Source organism: Lithobates pipiens, unplaced genomic scaffold, assembly GCF_037356315.1.
Source record: "Lithobates pipiens isolate NorthernLeopardFrog02 unplaced genomic scaffold, aLitPip1_a1.2 Scaffold_18, whole genome shotgun sequence".
In the NCBI taxonomy this organism is placed as follows: domain Eukaryota; kingdom Metazoa; phylum Chordata; class Amphibia; order Anura; family Ranidae; genus Lithobates; species Lithobates pipiens.
The window spans coordinates 23,459,716-23,473,896 of NW_027507758.1; the positions used below are offsets into that span (position 1 = coordinate 23,459,716).

At 42.0% G+C, this 14,181-nt stretch overlaps 1 protein-coding gene across 1 annotated transcript; it reads right to left on the reverse strand.

Annotated features, from left to right (window-relative positions):
• Positions 1–2,544: 2,544 nt before the first annotated feature.
• LAMP5 (lysosomal associated membrane protein family member 5) lies at positions 2,545–10,124 on the reverse strand. Its single transcript, XM_077490266.1, has 6 exons — positions 10,067–10,124; positions 9,683–9,855; positions 9,177–9,308; positions 8,019–8,124; positions 7,145–7,333; positions 2,545–3,397 (listed from the first exon to the last, which is right to left on the reverse strand). The coding sequence occupies exons 1-6, from the start codon at positions 10,122–10,124 to the stop codon at positions 3,219–3,221; spliced, it is 837 nt and encodes a 278-aa protein (XP_077346392.1). The 3' UTR covers positions 2,545–3,218.
• Between the last annotated feature and the right edge of the window lie 4,057 nt (positions 10,125–14,181).

Here is a 14,181-nt window from a genome sequence, read left to right on the forward strand (position 1 = left end):
AAAAAAATGTAAAAAACAAACAGATCATTTGGCTAAAAAAAAAAGGTGCCTGGAGGCAGCAGTAGCACCTCCTGACTGTTTGACTATTAAAAGAAAAGGGAAAAAATAAAATAAAACAGTCGAATGGAGGCTGGAGTAGGGCCTCCTGACTGTTCCACTATTAACAAAAGAAAAGACTATAAATAACAAAAAAATAGACAACAGGAGGCAGCAGTAGCACCTCCTGACCATTCAGCTATTTAAAAAATGGATAAAAAAAAACAAAAAAAAAACAGGCGTATGGAGACAGTAGTAGGGCCTCCTGACTGCTCCACGATTAACAATATAAAAAAAAGAGGAAAAGAAGAACAGATCGTTTGGCTATTAAAGAAAAAACAACACAAAAATAAAATAAAACAGGCACCAGTAGCACCTCTTAATGGTTAACTTATTTAAATAAATAAATAAATAACAGACACCAGGAAGCAGCAGTAGCACCTCCTGATGATTCAGCTATTAAAAGAAAAGGGAAAAAAAAACAGGCATATGGAGGCTGGAGTAGGGCCTCCTGACTGTTCCACTATTAACAAAAGAAAAAAAAAAGACGAACAGATCATTTGGCTATTTAAGAATAAAAACAGACATCAGGAGGTGGCAGTAGACTGTTCGGCTATTGAATAAAAAATAAAATAAAAAAAAAAGACATCAGGAAGCAGCAGTACCACCTCCTGACCATTCAGCTATTAAAAAAAAAAAAAAAAAGGAAAAAAAAAAAACAAAAAAAAACAGGTATCACCATGCATCAGTAGCACCTCCAGATCATTCAGCTATTTAAATAACAGTAATAAAAAAAATAAAAAAAATAAAAATAAAGAACAGGCATCAGGAGGCCGCAGTAAGACCTCCAGATAATTTGGCTATTAAATATATAAAAAAAAAAAGCAAAAGAAACGAAACAAGAAATAAAAGTGGGTATCAGAAGGCTGAAGTAGCACCTCCTGACTGTTCTACTATTAAAAAATAAAATAAAAAAACAGGTGTCAAGAGGTGGCAGTAGCACCTTCTGGCCATTCAGCTTTTAAAGAAGGAAAAAAGAACAGGCATCATGAGGCAGCAGTAGCACCTCCAGATCATCATTTGGCTATTTAAAAATAAGTAAAAAGAAAACAGGCATCAGGAGGCTGGAGTAGGACCTCCTGACTGTTCCACTATTAAAAAAAATAAAAAATAAAAAAATAAAAAGCAAAAGAAACAAAGTAAACTAAACAAGAAATAAAAGCAGGCATCAGAAGGTTGCAGTAGCACCTCCTGACTGTTCTACAATAAAAACAAAAAACAAAACAGGTGTCAAGAGGTGATAAATAAAAGTGAGTACACCCCTCACATTCTTGTAAATATTTTATTCTATCTTTTCATGTGACAACACTGAAGAAACACTTTGCTACAATGTAAAGTAGTGGTTGTGCAGCTTGTATAACAGTGTAAATTTTCTGTCCCCTCAAAATAACTCAACACACAGCCATTAATGTCTAAACCGCTGGCAACAAAAGTGAGTACACCCCTAAGCTGCAGCATGATGGCCAAGACCATACAGCGGTTTAACAGGACAGGTTCCACTCAGAACAGGCCTCGCCATGGTCCACCAAGGAAGTTGAGGTCACGTGCTCAGCCTCATATCCAGAGGTTGTCTTTGGGAAATAGACGTATGAGTGCTGCCAGCATTGCTGCAGAGGTTGAAGGGGTGGGGGGTCAGCCTGTCAGTGCTCAGACCATACACTGCACACTGCATCAAATTGGTCTGCATGGCTGTCATCCCAGAAGGAAGCCTCTTCTAAAGATGATGCACAAGAAAACCCGCAAACAGTTTGCTGAAGACAAGCAGACTAAGGACATGGATTACTGGAACCATGTCCTGTGGTCTGATGAGACCAAGATAAACATATTTGGTTCAGATGGTGACAAGCATGTGTGGAGACTACCAGGTGAGGAGGACAAAGACAAGTGTGTCTTGTCTACAGTCAAGCATGGTGGTGGGAGTGTCATGGTCTGGGGCTGCATGAGTGCTGCCGGCACTGGAGAGCTACAGATCATTGAGGGAACCATGAATGCCAACATGTACTGTGACATACTGAAGCAGAGCATGATCCCCTCCCTTCAGAGACTGGGCCGCAGGGCAGTATTACAACATAACGACCCCAAACACACCTCCACAACTACCACTGCCTTGCTAAAGAAGCTGAGGGTAAGGGTGATGGACTGGCCAAGCATGTCTCCAGACCTAAACCCTATTGATCATCTGTGGGGCATCCTCAAACAGAAGGTGGAGGAGCGCAAGGTCTCTAACATCCACCAGCTCTGTGATGTCATCATGGAGGAGGGGAAGAGGACTCCAGTGACAACCTGTGAAGCTCTGGTGAACTCCATGCCCAAGAGGGTTAAGCCAGTGCTGGAAAATAATGGTGGCCACACAAAATATTGACACTTTGGGCCCAATTTGGACATTTTCACTTAGGGGTGTACTCACTTTTGTTGCCAGCGGTTTAGACATTAATGGCTGTGTGTTGAGTTGTTTTGAGGGGACAGCAAATTTACACTGTTATACAAGCTGTACACTCACTACTTTACATTGTAGACAAGTGTCATTTCTTCAGTGTTGTCACATGAAAAGATAGAAGAAAATATTTACAAAAATGTACAGACAGGATTCATTCTGTTAAAGATTACGCCACCCCCTCCTAAACACAGCAAAAAATAGGGAGAAAAATGGAAGGAGATTTTTTTAGGCAAGTAAAAGGCACCTAAAAAATGTAACCAACAATTTTTAAATCTTTTTTTTTTTTTTTTCTTTTACGTTATGCTATGAAACAAATATAAAGTAGGTGTTCTCCCAATTTGGCTACAAAAGTGGAAATCCCCTTTAAGCTCATTATATTAAACATGCATAGGTTCTACAGGAGAGGATTCTAGGTGAGATGTGCAAATAGGTGTCATTTAAGACTTAGAAGCATTTTTAGGTCATTTAAAAATCATGATGAAAATCAATAGATAGCGGCGTTGGCACGCGGTCTGCGCTGGAATATTATGGCGTCATACTGGTTTCCAGTGCAAAGGAAAAAAAAAAAAAAAAAAGCTTCACCGATAAAAAGGGAAATGGACGTCATGTACAGGAAGACAAAGTGCTTCTGGCCTTTCTACCTGATGGTCATTATGCTTTGCATTTGATATTTTTTAGTCTTTGCTTATCCCATGTGCTTGTAGAGAGATCTGTCCCGAGGAATTTGCACTTGACTGGCTGTCATCTTATGATGGATGTGGTAGACGGCGAGGATGATGACAATGGCCAGTCCCAGGGTTATTCCCAAAATAAGAGGCAAGGTTTCTTCCAGCTGTTTCCTCTGATCCGTTAGACATCTGTACTCTGGAATGAGAAAGGAAGAAAGGGGAAGACGAGAAATGGAGCTCCACAGCTACTGAGAGTATTCTAATATTCTTATGGTTATTGGTAGTCTACACTTCATACAATGTAGACCGTGTGATGCCTGTGCACAGGAACACCTTCCTCAATAACATACGGGGTGGGGGGGGGGGTTGATTTTCTAAAGGCAAATAGTCTGGTCACTTTGCAAGGGAATTTTTCTTTGCAAGGGAATTTTTCCTTACACATGATTGGGTTTTCCAATAAGCTAAAATGGGGGGGGTCTCCAAACTTTTCAGTATGGGCACCACATTGCATGTTTTACAAATATGTGTGAGTCAAAATATTTAAATAATTTTTTTTAAAAGAATGAATTAAATTTAAACAAATAAATATGTTTTTTGATTTTTTTTGTAACCAATATGTTATAATTCAGTACAAAATAAAAAATAAATAAAAATAAAGCAAAGCTAGTCCGCCCTTACATAAAATCAGAACCCCCCCCTCCCCCCCATCCGTCAACAGTGACTCCATCAGAGTCCAGCTTTACGTCAGCAGAGTACCCCGTTACATCAGAGCCCCTTTTATATCAGGGTCCCCATCAGAATCCAGCATTACTTAAGGGTCCCCTTCAGATTCCCTCCTTATCATAGAGTCCCCATCATAGTCATTCTTTACATCGGATACCAATAAAAGAATATATAGAAGAGCGCCAAATCAGTAAAAAGTGCATTTATTTTATACAATCAATAAAAGTCTCACTTACATCCATAATTATTATTGTCCTCCGTTTGATAGTCAAATCACTGTTCCCTTTCGCTGGTGCTGTTACTGGATGAATCCTCCTCCACAGCGCGCTAGGGGAAGCTCCGCTGTGTTCTGTGATACACAGAGACACAGACTGGCTCATAGACAGCGTGTGACGTCAGCCGGGGGGTACCCGAGAGCACAATGCGTTTCTGAGCTTGCGCAAACCTCGTTCGGGCATGCGCGCTCCTTTCTCAAGTGCAGATGTATATCATATACCCGAGAGCACAGCGCGTTTCTGAGCTTGCGCAAACCTCGTTCGGGCATGCGCGCTCCTTTCTCAAGTGCAGGTACCTGCACTGGAGAAAGGAGCGCGCATGCCCGAACGAGGTTTGCGCAAGCTCAGAAACGCGTTGTGCTCTCGGGTACCCCCCGGCTGACGTCACACGCTGTCTACGAGCCAGTCTGTGTCTCTGTGTTTTACAGAACACAGCGGAGCTTCCCCTAGCGCGCTGTGGAGGAGGATTCATCCAGTAACAGCACCAGCGAAAGGGAACAGTGATTTGACTATCAAACGGAGGACAATAATAATTATGGATGTAAGTGAGACTTTTATTGATTGTATAAAATAAATGCACTTTTTACTGATTTGGCGCTCTTCTATATACTCTTTTATTGCTATCCTATTCATGAGATGACTTCACTCTAAAAAAGCAGCTGCCGCAGGTGATTGTGCACATACATCCCCTACCCTCTAAGGACAGCAAGCAACCTTTCTGGATTTTCAGCAAATTCCAAGTACTGTTTTCTCAGATAACTTTTTAAAAAAACATCTTGCTTTGATAAAAACTGTTTTGAATTTATTTTAATGAACAATACAGACTGAACTGAAAAGGACACACCAGTATCTTTTAAAGCGCTAGTATCTTGTGTTGTTTTTTTATCATATTCTTTACATCGGAGTCCCTTGTTCCACCATGCTCCACATCAGTCCAGCTGTACATCAGTGTCCCAATCAGAGTCCCTGCCTATATTGGTGCCCCTCCTTATATCAGGGTCCCAATCAGAGTCCAGCTTTACATCAGAGTCCCCGTCAGAGACCCCCTTACATCAGAGTCCCCTCTTACATCAGTGTCTCCATCAGAGAACCCCTTACATCAGAGGCCCCTCTTACATCAGTGTCTCCATCAGAGTCCTCCCTTAGATTAGACTTGTGCACGGAAAATTTTCTTTATTTTCGGTTCGTTGTCATTCGTAAAATACATCATTTCGTTCTGTTATATTCGTTATGTTACGTTCATTCGTTTTCGGATAATTAGTTATTTCTCTAGAGCGTCGATATTCGTACTACTGAATCTCAAATCATGTCGAATTCATTTGTTATATCCGCTATAATTTCTTTTGTATTCGTTGAAATTCATTATTTTTTTTTCGGACATTCGGATGCATGCAAATGTCCGAAAGATGCAAAATTCGGCCGAAATTCGATTCGTTATGAAACGAATTGCACTTGTACATCAGAATCCCTATCAAAGTCCAGCTTTACATCATTCCCCCTTGAGAGTCCCTCCATATATTAAGAACCTTTTCAGAGTCCAGCTATATACAGTATCAGAATCCCCTTTGCATGAGTATTTCCATCAGAGCTGAAGTTGGGAGGTGGGGCAGGTCTGGGTGGAGGAAGTCAATGCTGGGTCAAGCAATGTCATTGGTTGCTAAGGTCCTGACAGTCCCAGCGAGCAATTTCACAGTACAGAGGGGGAAACCTGCACTGGACATGGCATGTGGCAGCACCATCTGTGTACAGTGTAGGAAGATTTGTGCTCCCCTGTAAGCAGAGGGACCGGGGTTAATTGGTTTGGAGTTAGCTGGCAGAGCTCCAAGGGCTGTGTCTCTGTCACATCCCACTGGCTTCTGGAACTACTGGGAAGTTCTAAAAGTTAGAGGGCAGATGAGGCCTGAATATTTATGGAATCTCCTCCAATCCCTGGGTGGGGACAGCACAGAAGGTGGGGTGGCAGGCCATAAATATTCTGGAGCCTGGCCATGTGGGAGCAGAGTCCAGGGGACCCCTATTCTGGGGGACTCGGCCCCTGGCCAGAGAGAGAAAGACAGAGAGAGGCAGCCATAGGAGCTTCACACCCTTTAGCCTCAGCTAGGCCTACCTGAAGCCACCCTGAGGGCCATTGGCACCTGTCCAGCAGGAGGCCTGTTCAGCAGTCACATGTGCCACAGGATCCACCTAAGAGACTGAGTAAGTATATTCAACCACTACACCCCGGAGCCTATAGAGGAGAAGCAGCCAGGTGAAATACCCAGCTAGCCTTCTAACAAGGGGGCAGCTTAGAACCCTTAAAGCCAATACAGCTACCCTACACCTCTTGCTTGGACAACCTAAGAGAAGCCAGATGCATTGGCATTTTTTATGGAGATAGAGCACCTGCATTCAGTGATTGGAAACCTTTTTTTTACCACTTTAGCTGATCTGTTTTTCCTGCAGGAGGACAGCCTTGTGATTTTTTTTGGTAGCCAGAGACAACAGTTTGAAGTCCTCATTCAAATGTCAGTTCTGGGCATCCCATACCTTCCCATCCCTATCCAAGTGTATCCCCTAATTAACCAAAACAAAACAAAGAACGCTGGACTTGTTTTTGAGTGAATGCCAAAAAAATCCTGCTTCCTGGCTGTAAATGTGAGGGAGAACCAAAAATCCAGGGGCTAAGGTGGTAGCAATAGAGTTGGGGGGTGGTAGGGGAGAAGCGGAGACTGTGCACATCAGCTGGTGGGGGGGAGGTTACAATGTGCCCCCATAGCAAGCCACTTGCTATGGGGGCACTCGTGTGTGCTTTCTCCTGAGCCCCGCTCTCTGTGTCCATACGACACAGAGAAAGTGGCTCAGTCCCGCCCCATGCTCCCTCCTCACTGGCTGTGTTTGACAGCAGAAGGAGCCAATGGTACCTCAACTTTAAGCCCATGCCACCTGTTGTAGAGCAATCACCATACCTTCACTGAAGACAAAGTCACTCTTAATGTCAAATGGCTGTATGTGGACCTCAGACAGGAACAGGACCACCGTCTTCTTCTGGTCACTGGAGATCAGGCTGATCTTCTCTGGAGCCTCACATTCATAGGACATCCCAACTGGTGTGGCCATAAGGGATAGGTGATGACTAGTAGCTGTTTGCTTTCCAGCTGAAACATTGACACAGCAGAATAGCATATAAGTTTTTAAAAAAAATATGATAAGCCTTAAGCTTTAAAATGGAAAAGAAAATATTGAACAATATTGCTTTATGGAGGAAGATGGGATATCTATAACATGCATGTAAAAAATGTTACAAAAGGGTATTTGCTGTTGCCTTTGAATATTATTTTGTTTCATGCATTTATTTAAGATGATATAAAAAATGCCTATGGTGTAAATTCATATAACAAAAATGCTTTATTTAGCAGTGGCATGGGTCCCAGAGAGGGCCCCAGATGGGAAAGCCAGGGGCAGAGCGACAAGGACTGCATTGTGCACAGCAGTATTGGGTGAACATCTGTTGGTGACACGTCAGCAGCCAACCGCACCAAATGACTCAGCTACTGACTGCGGCTATAAGGCTCCTCTCCCGTAAAAACATCCATTTATTCCTGGTGGTGATAATACTGTAATTGTGGGCTTTTACCAATTACACTGTCCCCTTTCCTTAGTGGAGGCCTCGGAGTAAGAATTTGAGGCTGCATGCATACTGCATAGCATACAATAACCAGGACCACTGCGGCATGGTTCTGGCGGGGGGAGGGGGGGATTGGGGACGTAGGAACTAGTGATTGTGTAGGATAACAGTCTATGAGGACCGCACATACATGCTGTAGTCTTGAACATACTCACGTCTTGCTCCAGTTTTGAAATTTGTGCGTTCTGATGGATCATACAAAAATTGAATTTTGCTCATTTTCCAACTCCATCCGGTGGACTTTGTGAAGTCCTGACCGTCCTATGAATTAAAATGGATATTTCTAAGCAAGCACTTGCTCCATTGATTTCAATGCAAACATTGGCTGAGCTATTGATTTTAATGAAAGCAGTGATTAAACCATTGATTGAAATGCAAGCATTGGATGAACTATTGATTCTAATGAAAGCATTGGTTGAACCATTGATAAAAAAAATGCAAGCATTGGCTGAACCTTTAATTCTAATGAAAGCATTGGTTGGACCATTGGTTGCAATGGAAGCATCAGTCTTAGCTATTGATATAAATGAAAGCATTGCTTGAACTACTGATTAAAATGCAAACATTGGCTGAACAATTGATTTTAATAAAGGCATATGTTGGACCATTGGTTGAAATGCAAGCTTTGGCTGAACTATTCATTTAAATTAAAGTATTGCTTGAACTATTGATTAAAATAAAAGCGTTGGTTGAACCATTGATATAAATGCAAGCATTGGCTGAACCTTTGATCCTAATGAAAGCATTGGTTGGACCATTGGTTGAAATGCAAACATCAACTCAACTATTGATTTTTATGAAAGCATTGGTTGGACCATTGATTAAAATGCAAACATTGGCCGAACTATTGATTTTAATAAAGGCATTGGCTGGACCATTGGTTCAAACACAAGCATTGGCTGAACCATTAATTTAAGTGAAGACATTGATCGAGCAATTGATTAAAATGCAAGTATTGGTTGAACTATTGATTTTAATGAAAAAATTGGATGGACCATTGTTTTAAATGCAAGCATTGTCTGCACCAGAAATTGAAATGCAAGCATTTGTTGACCTATTGACCTATCAATACCACCCTGCATTCTTGGAATGCGACATATGGGATTCGTTTATTATAGATCATTGTTTAAAACTGGGAATGACATGGCTCTATATGTAAGCAGAGCTCATCATAGTAGCGAAAGATTTCACTTTGATGATAATGCCTTGTCTTAGGCAGTTGTCATAATGAATCATGCATTGCAGTATGTCTATGTCATTAGTAGTTCACAGCATTCATTTATACAACCTTGAGCAGCAGTAGTGTTAGTTACCTTGACAAAGAACAACTTCAGCGTGTAGGCTCTGTCTAACCATGACAAATGCAGTTCAGACTCATTATTCCAGCATTTCCCTTTAATCTCAGTATCTCTGGGCAGCTGTATGATTGCTTCCACCAGATCCCACTGTAACACATAAGAAACCATGCTGCTGAAGAACATCATTTACCTACAGTCATTGCATAGACTAATATCAGACTATTCATTATTCATTGACATGATGTTACTACATTTGATTCTGCATTAGCAACAATCTACCATACTGAATAAAACAAAAAGCGATGCAGTAACTCTTAGCAACCAATCAGCCAACCAATTCCAATTGGTTGGTTTGTTGTTCTCTGCGCATTGTCCTACTGAATAGGGCTGGATGCTTTGAAGAGAATTCACATTCTCAAGAATTTAGAATTAAGAAACACTTTTTGGTAATTCTCATATATGTGGGCTGAATTTTAAACATCAAAACTATTAAAACAATTTTTTTTTTAAATAATACTTACATCCACCTCATTGCTGGAAGGAACTTCATAGGGAACAGCTAGCTTAGCTGAGAATTCAGCCATAAGACAAGTGGTCCCATTTTCTCTTATGACAAAAATGTTTTTCTCAGGATTAGTGGATAGACCTGAAAGATTCTCTACTTCTTGCTCTGCCATATTCGGACCAATAGCGCCTGTCAAATAAAGAAAGTCGATCGTTTACCGTTTACATTGTCCATACTGTGCCACTGACCAAACAAACTGTCCTAAACCTATATCTGGATGTCCCTTTACCCTGGTACATGGTTCTGTTGCCCTTTGTAGATAATAAACCATATACATGTATTCCTTCAGCTAAATAATAATAACAATAGTAATAATAATAATAATGAATGTTTTACTTACATGCAAGAAGAACTAGCACTTGCAGACCTAGGGCAGATGCACTCCTTGTGAGATCCATGCTTGCTCAGACTTTCCAATGACCTAAGAAATACTGAAAGGCAAAAAAAGAAGTCTCAGGACTTGTCTCCTACAGATCACTTATCCAGTCCTGGGCACAGTTGTAATGATCAATCTGATTCAGCACTAATCTGTCAGAGCCACATAGTGGAAGAGAGGCTCATTGGGTAGCTATCCAAGGCACTGATATGCCTTATGTGGCTGGGATGTACAGAGTGCCTATGGAGCTCTGCTGTCCAATGTGCTGAAATGGCTTACCTTGCTGGGTAGGACGGGGTGTCTGCAACTCTGCTGTCCAAGATACCGAAATACCTTGTGAGGATTGCTTGTATTGAGTGTCTATTGAACTCTTATGTCCGAATTACTGAAACACACCATGTTAATGGGTTGTATGAAGATCCAAGGTGCTGAAATGCCTTATGTGGTTCTCCTGCATGGGGTGCTGCAACCTTCAGCTGTCCAAAGTGCTCTAATGCTTTGTGGGGTCCGTTGCACCTCTACTGTCCAAGTTGCCTTGTGCGACTCAATTGCATTTAGTGTCGGAACACTCTGCCAGTCCAAGGTTCTGAAATGCCTTATATGGCACTGTTGTACCGGATGCCTATGAAGCTCTGCTTGTCCAAGGTGCTGAAATGCTTCATGTGGCTCCCTTGCATGAAGTGCAGTAACTCTTAGTTGTCCAATCCGAATGCCCAAAGTGATTCTGTTGCACTTAGTGTCGGAAAACTCCTCTGTCCAAGGTGGTGCAGCGTCTTATGTGGGTCGGTTGCATGGAGTGCCTATGAAGCTCAGCTGTCCGAGGTGCTGAAATGCCATATCTTTGCTGGCTGTAGCTATGGCTGGAATACTGCGCTGTCCAAGGTGCTGAAAAGGTTTCTGTCGGTGGGTTGCACGGAGTGCCTATGAAGCTTTGCTGTCCAAGGTGCTGCAATTCCTTATGTTTGCTGGCTGTAGCACTCCGCTGTCCGAGGTCCTGAAATGCCTTATGTGCCTGTGCTGTGTGAAGTGCCTATGAAGCTCTGCTGTCCAGGGTGCTGAATCACATTACTGCTCCACTATGCTGTAGTGTAGAAAGGAACTCTGCTATCCAATGGGCTGTATTGTCGGAAGAAACTCTGCTAGCCAGAATGCTGTACTGCAGGAGGGAATTCTGCTATCCACTGTGCTGTAGTAATAATAAGAAAATCTTCTATCCAGTGTGCTGTAGTATAGGAAGGAAATCCTCTATCCACTGTGCTGCAGTGTAGATGAGAGCTCTGCTATCCACCGTGCTGTGGTATAGGAAGCAACTCTGCTATCCACTGTGCTGTAGTATAGGAAGCAACTCTGCTATCCACTGTGCTGTAGTAATAAGAAGGAAATCTTCTATCCAGTGTGCTGTAGTATAGGAAGGAATTCCTCTATCCACTGTGCTGCAGTGTAGATTAGAGCTTTGCTATCCACCGTGCTGTGGTATAGGAAGGAAATCTGCTACCCACTGTGCTGTAGTATAGGAAGCATCTCTGCTATCCACTGTGCTGTAGTAATAAGAAGGAATTCTGCTATCCACTGTGCTGTACTATAGGAAATAAATCTTCTATCCACTGTGCTGTAGTGTAGTTAAGAGCTCTGCTATCCACTGTGCTGTAGTATAGGAAGGAACTCTGTTATCCACTGTGCTGTAGTATAGGAAGGAACTCTGTTATCCACTGTGCTGTAGTATAAGAAGGGATTTTGCTTTCCACTGTGCTGTAGACTACAAAAGAATTCTGCTATCCACTGTGCTGTAGTATAAGAAGGAATTCTGCTATCCACTGTGATGAAATGTAGATAAGGGCTCTGCTATCCACTGTGCTGTAGTATAGGAAAGAACTATGTTATCTACTATTCTGTAGTATCAGAAGGAATTCTGCTATCCTCTGTGCTGTAGTATAGGAAGGAATTCTTCTATCCACTGTGCTGTAGTGTAGATAAGAGCTCTGTTATCCACTGTGCTGTAGTATAGGAAATAACTCTGCTATTCACTATGCTGTAGTATAGGAATTAATTCTGCTATCAACTGTGCTGTAGTATAGGAAAAGGAATCTGCTATCCACTGTGCTGTAGTGTAGATAAGAGTTTAGCTCTGCTATCCACTGTGCTGTAGTATAGGAAGGAATTCTGCTATCCACTGAGCTGTAGTATAGGAGGGAATTCTGCTATTCACTGTACTGCAGTATAGGAAAGAACTCTGCTATCCACTGTGATGTAATGTAGATAGGAGCTCTGCTATCCACTGTGCTGTAGTATAAGAAGGAATTCTGCTATTCACTGTGCTGTAGTATAGAAAAGAACTGTTATCTACTGTTCTGTAGTATGCACTATGCTGTAGTGTAGGAAATAACTCTGCTATACACTGTGTTGTAGTGTAGATAAGAGCTCTACTATACACTGTGCTGTAGTATAGGAAATAACTCTTCTATCCACTGTGATGTAGTGTAGAACTCTTCTATCCACTATGCTGTATTGTAGTGTAGAACTCTTCTATCCACTGTGCTGTAGTGTAGAACTCTTCTATCCACTATGCTGTAGTGTAGTGTAGAACTCTTCTATCCACTGTGCTGTAGTGTAGTGTAGAACTCTTCTATCCACTGTGCTGTAGTGTAGACCTCTTCTATCCACTATGCTGTAGTGTAGTGTAGAACTCTTCTATCCACTGTGCTGTAGTGTAGAACTCTTCTATCCACTGTGCTGTAGTGTACTGTAGAACTCTTCTATCCACTGTGCTGTAGTGTACTGTAGAACTCTTCTATCCACTGTGCTGTAGTGTAGGAAAAAAGTCATCCATCCAGGATGCTGCACCTCTTTCTGCAACTCTGCTACCCAAGCCACTGAAACAGAAAGCAGACCTGGCTCCTCTCCTTTCTATCCAAGGGAACATTAAAAGAAAATCAGCATTACCAATGATTCTCCCAAAATCTATAAAGTCTCAAGCTTTGCAGAAGACAGCCATTGTCTCAGCTTAGCAATCACACATTCAATAGATACTAAATTACTTTTTTTTTTTCAAAGCTCCAGTGACTAGGCTCAGGGAAAAAAAAAAGCCTGTCATATAAGATGATCTGGAATAAATGGATTAAGTGCGTGTAGAACCCTAGGGGGGTGTTTATGAAATCCGATGGTTGTGGTGGGTCTTGTGTGATTCATAAGCATACTTTTTTTTTCAGCCCAGAAATGTGCAGTGCAGTGATTAAGAATTTACATTAGTAGATGATTGCAGTACCTACCTCATATTGCTCAAACACAGTCTGCGTTTATGACAAAGGGGAAGGCGGAGGAGTGTAAAGTTACATGATGAACGCCCCCAATAAAAGGGTTGCAAAGCTACACAGGCGGTGTGATCATTCTCCCCCCCCCCCCCCCCCCCCCCCTCCAATATTCTTCATAAGGGGATGTCTATGGAGTCTATAGCCTGCAACTTCTCCTGCAGCTGAGAATCAATGTATCTCTCTCTACATCTATCATTTAAATAACTTGCTGAAGCCACATGATGTGACAGTCAGCAAAACTGTATATTGGTGAGCCCTGCAATGTATGTGTCAAGTAATTCTTCTTAGTCAGTATCAATGCATCATCTACTGTGTGAGTCACACTGTGTATCAGCCACCCCGGCCCTCCTACATTGTGTTGTATTACATATGACTACAGTATGTGCATTCTTTTTATTACATATATACGACAGCATGTGCACCTTCTTATTACATACACTATAGTATCAAAAGTATTGTGACGCCTGCATTTACATGCACATGAACTTTAATGGCACCCCAGTCTTAGTCCGTAGGGTTCAATATTGCGTTGGCCCACCCTTTGCAGCTATAAGAGCTTCAACTCTTCTGGGAAGGCTGTCCACAAGGTTTAGGAGATGTGTCTATGGCAATGTTTGACCATTCTTCCAGAAGCACATTTGTTAAGTCATGCACTGGTGTTGTATGAGAAGGCCTGGCTTTCAGTCTCCGCTCTAATTCATCCCAAAGGTGTTCTATCGGGTTGAGGTCAGGACTCTGTGCAGGCCAGTCAAGTTCCTCCACCCCAAACTC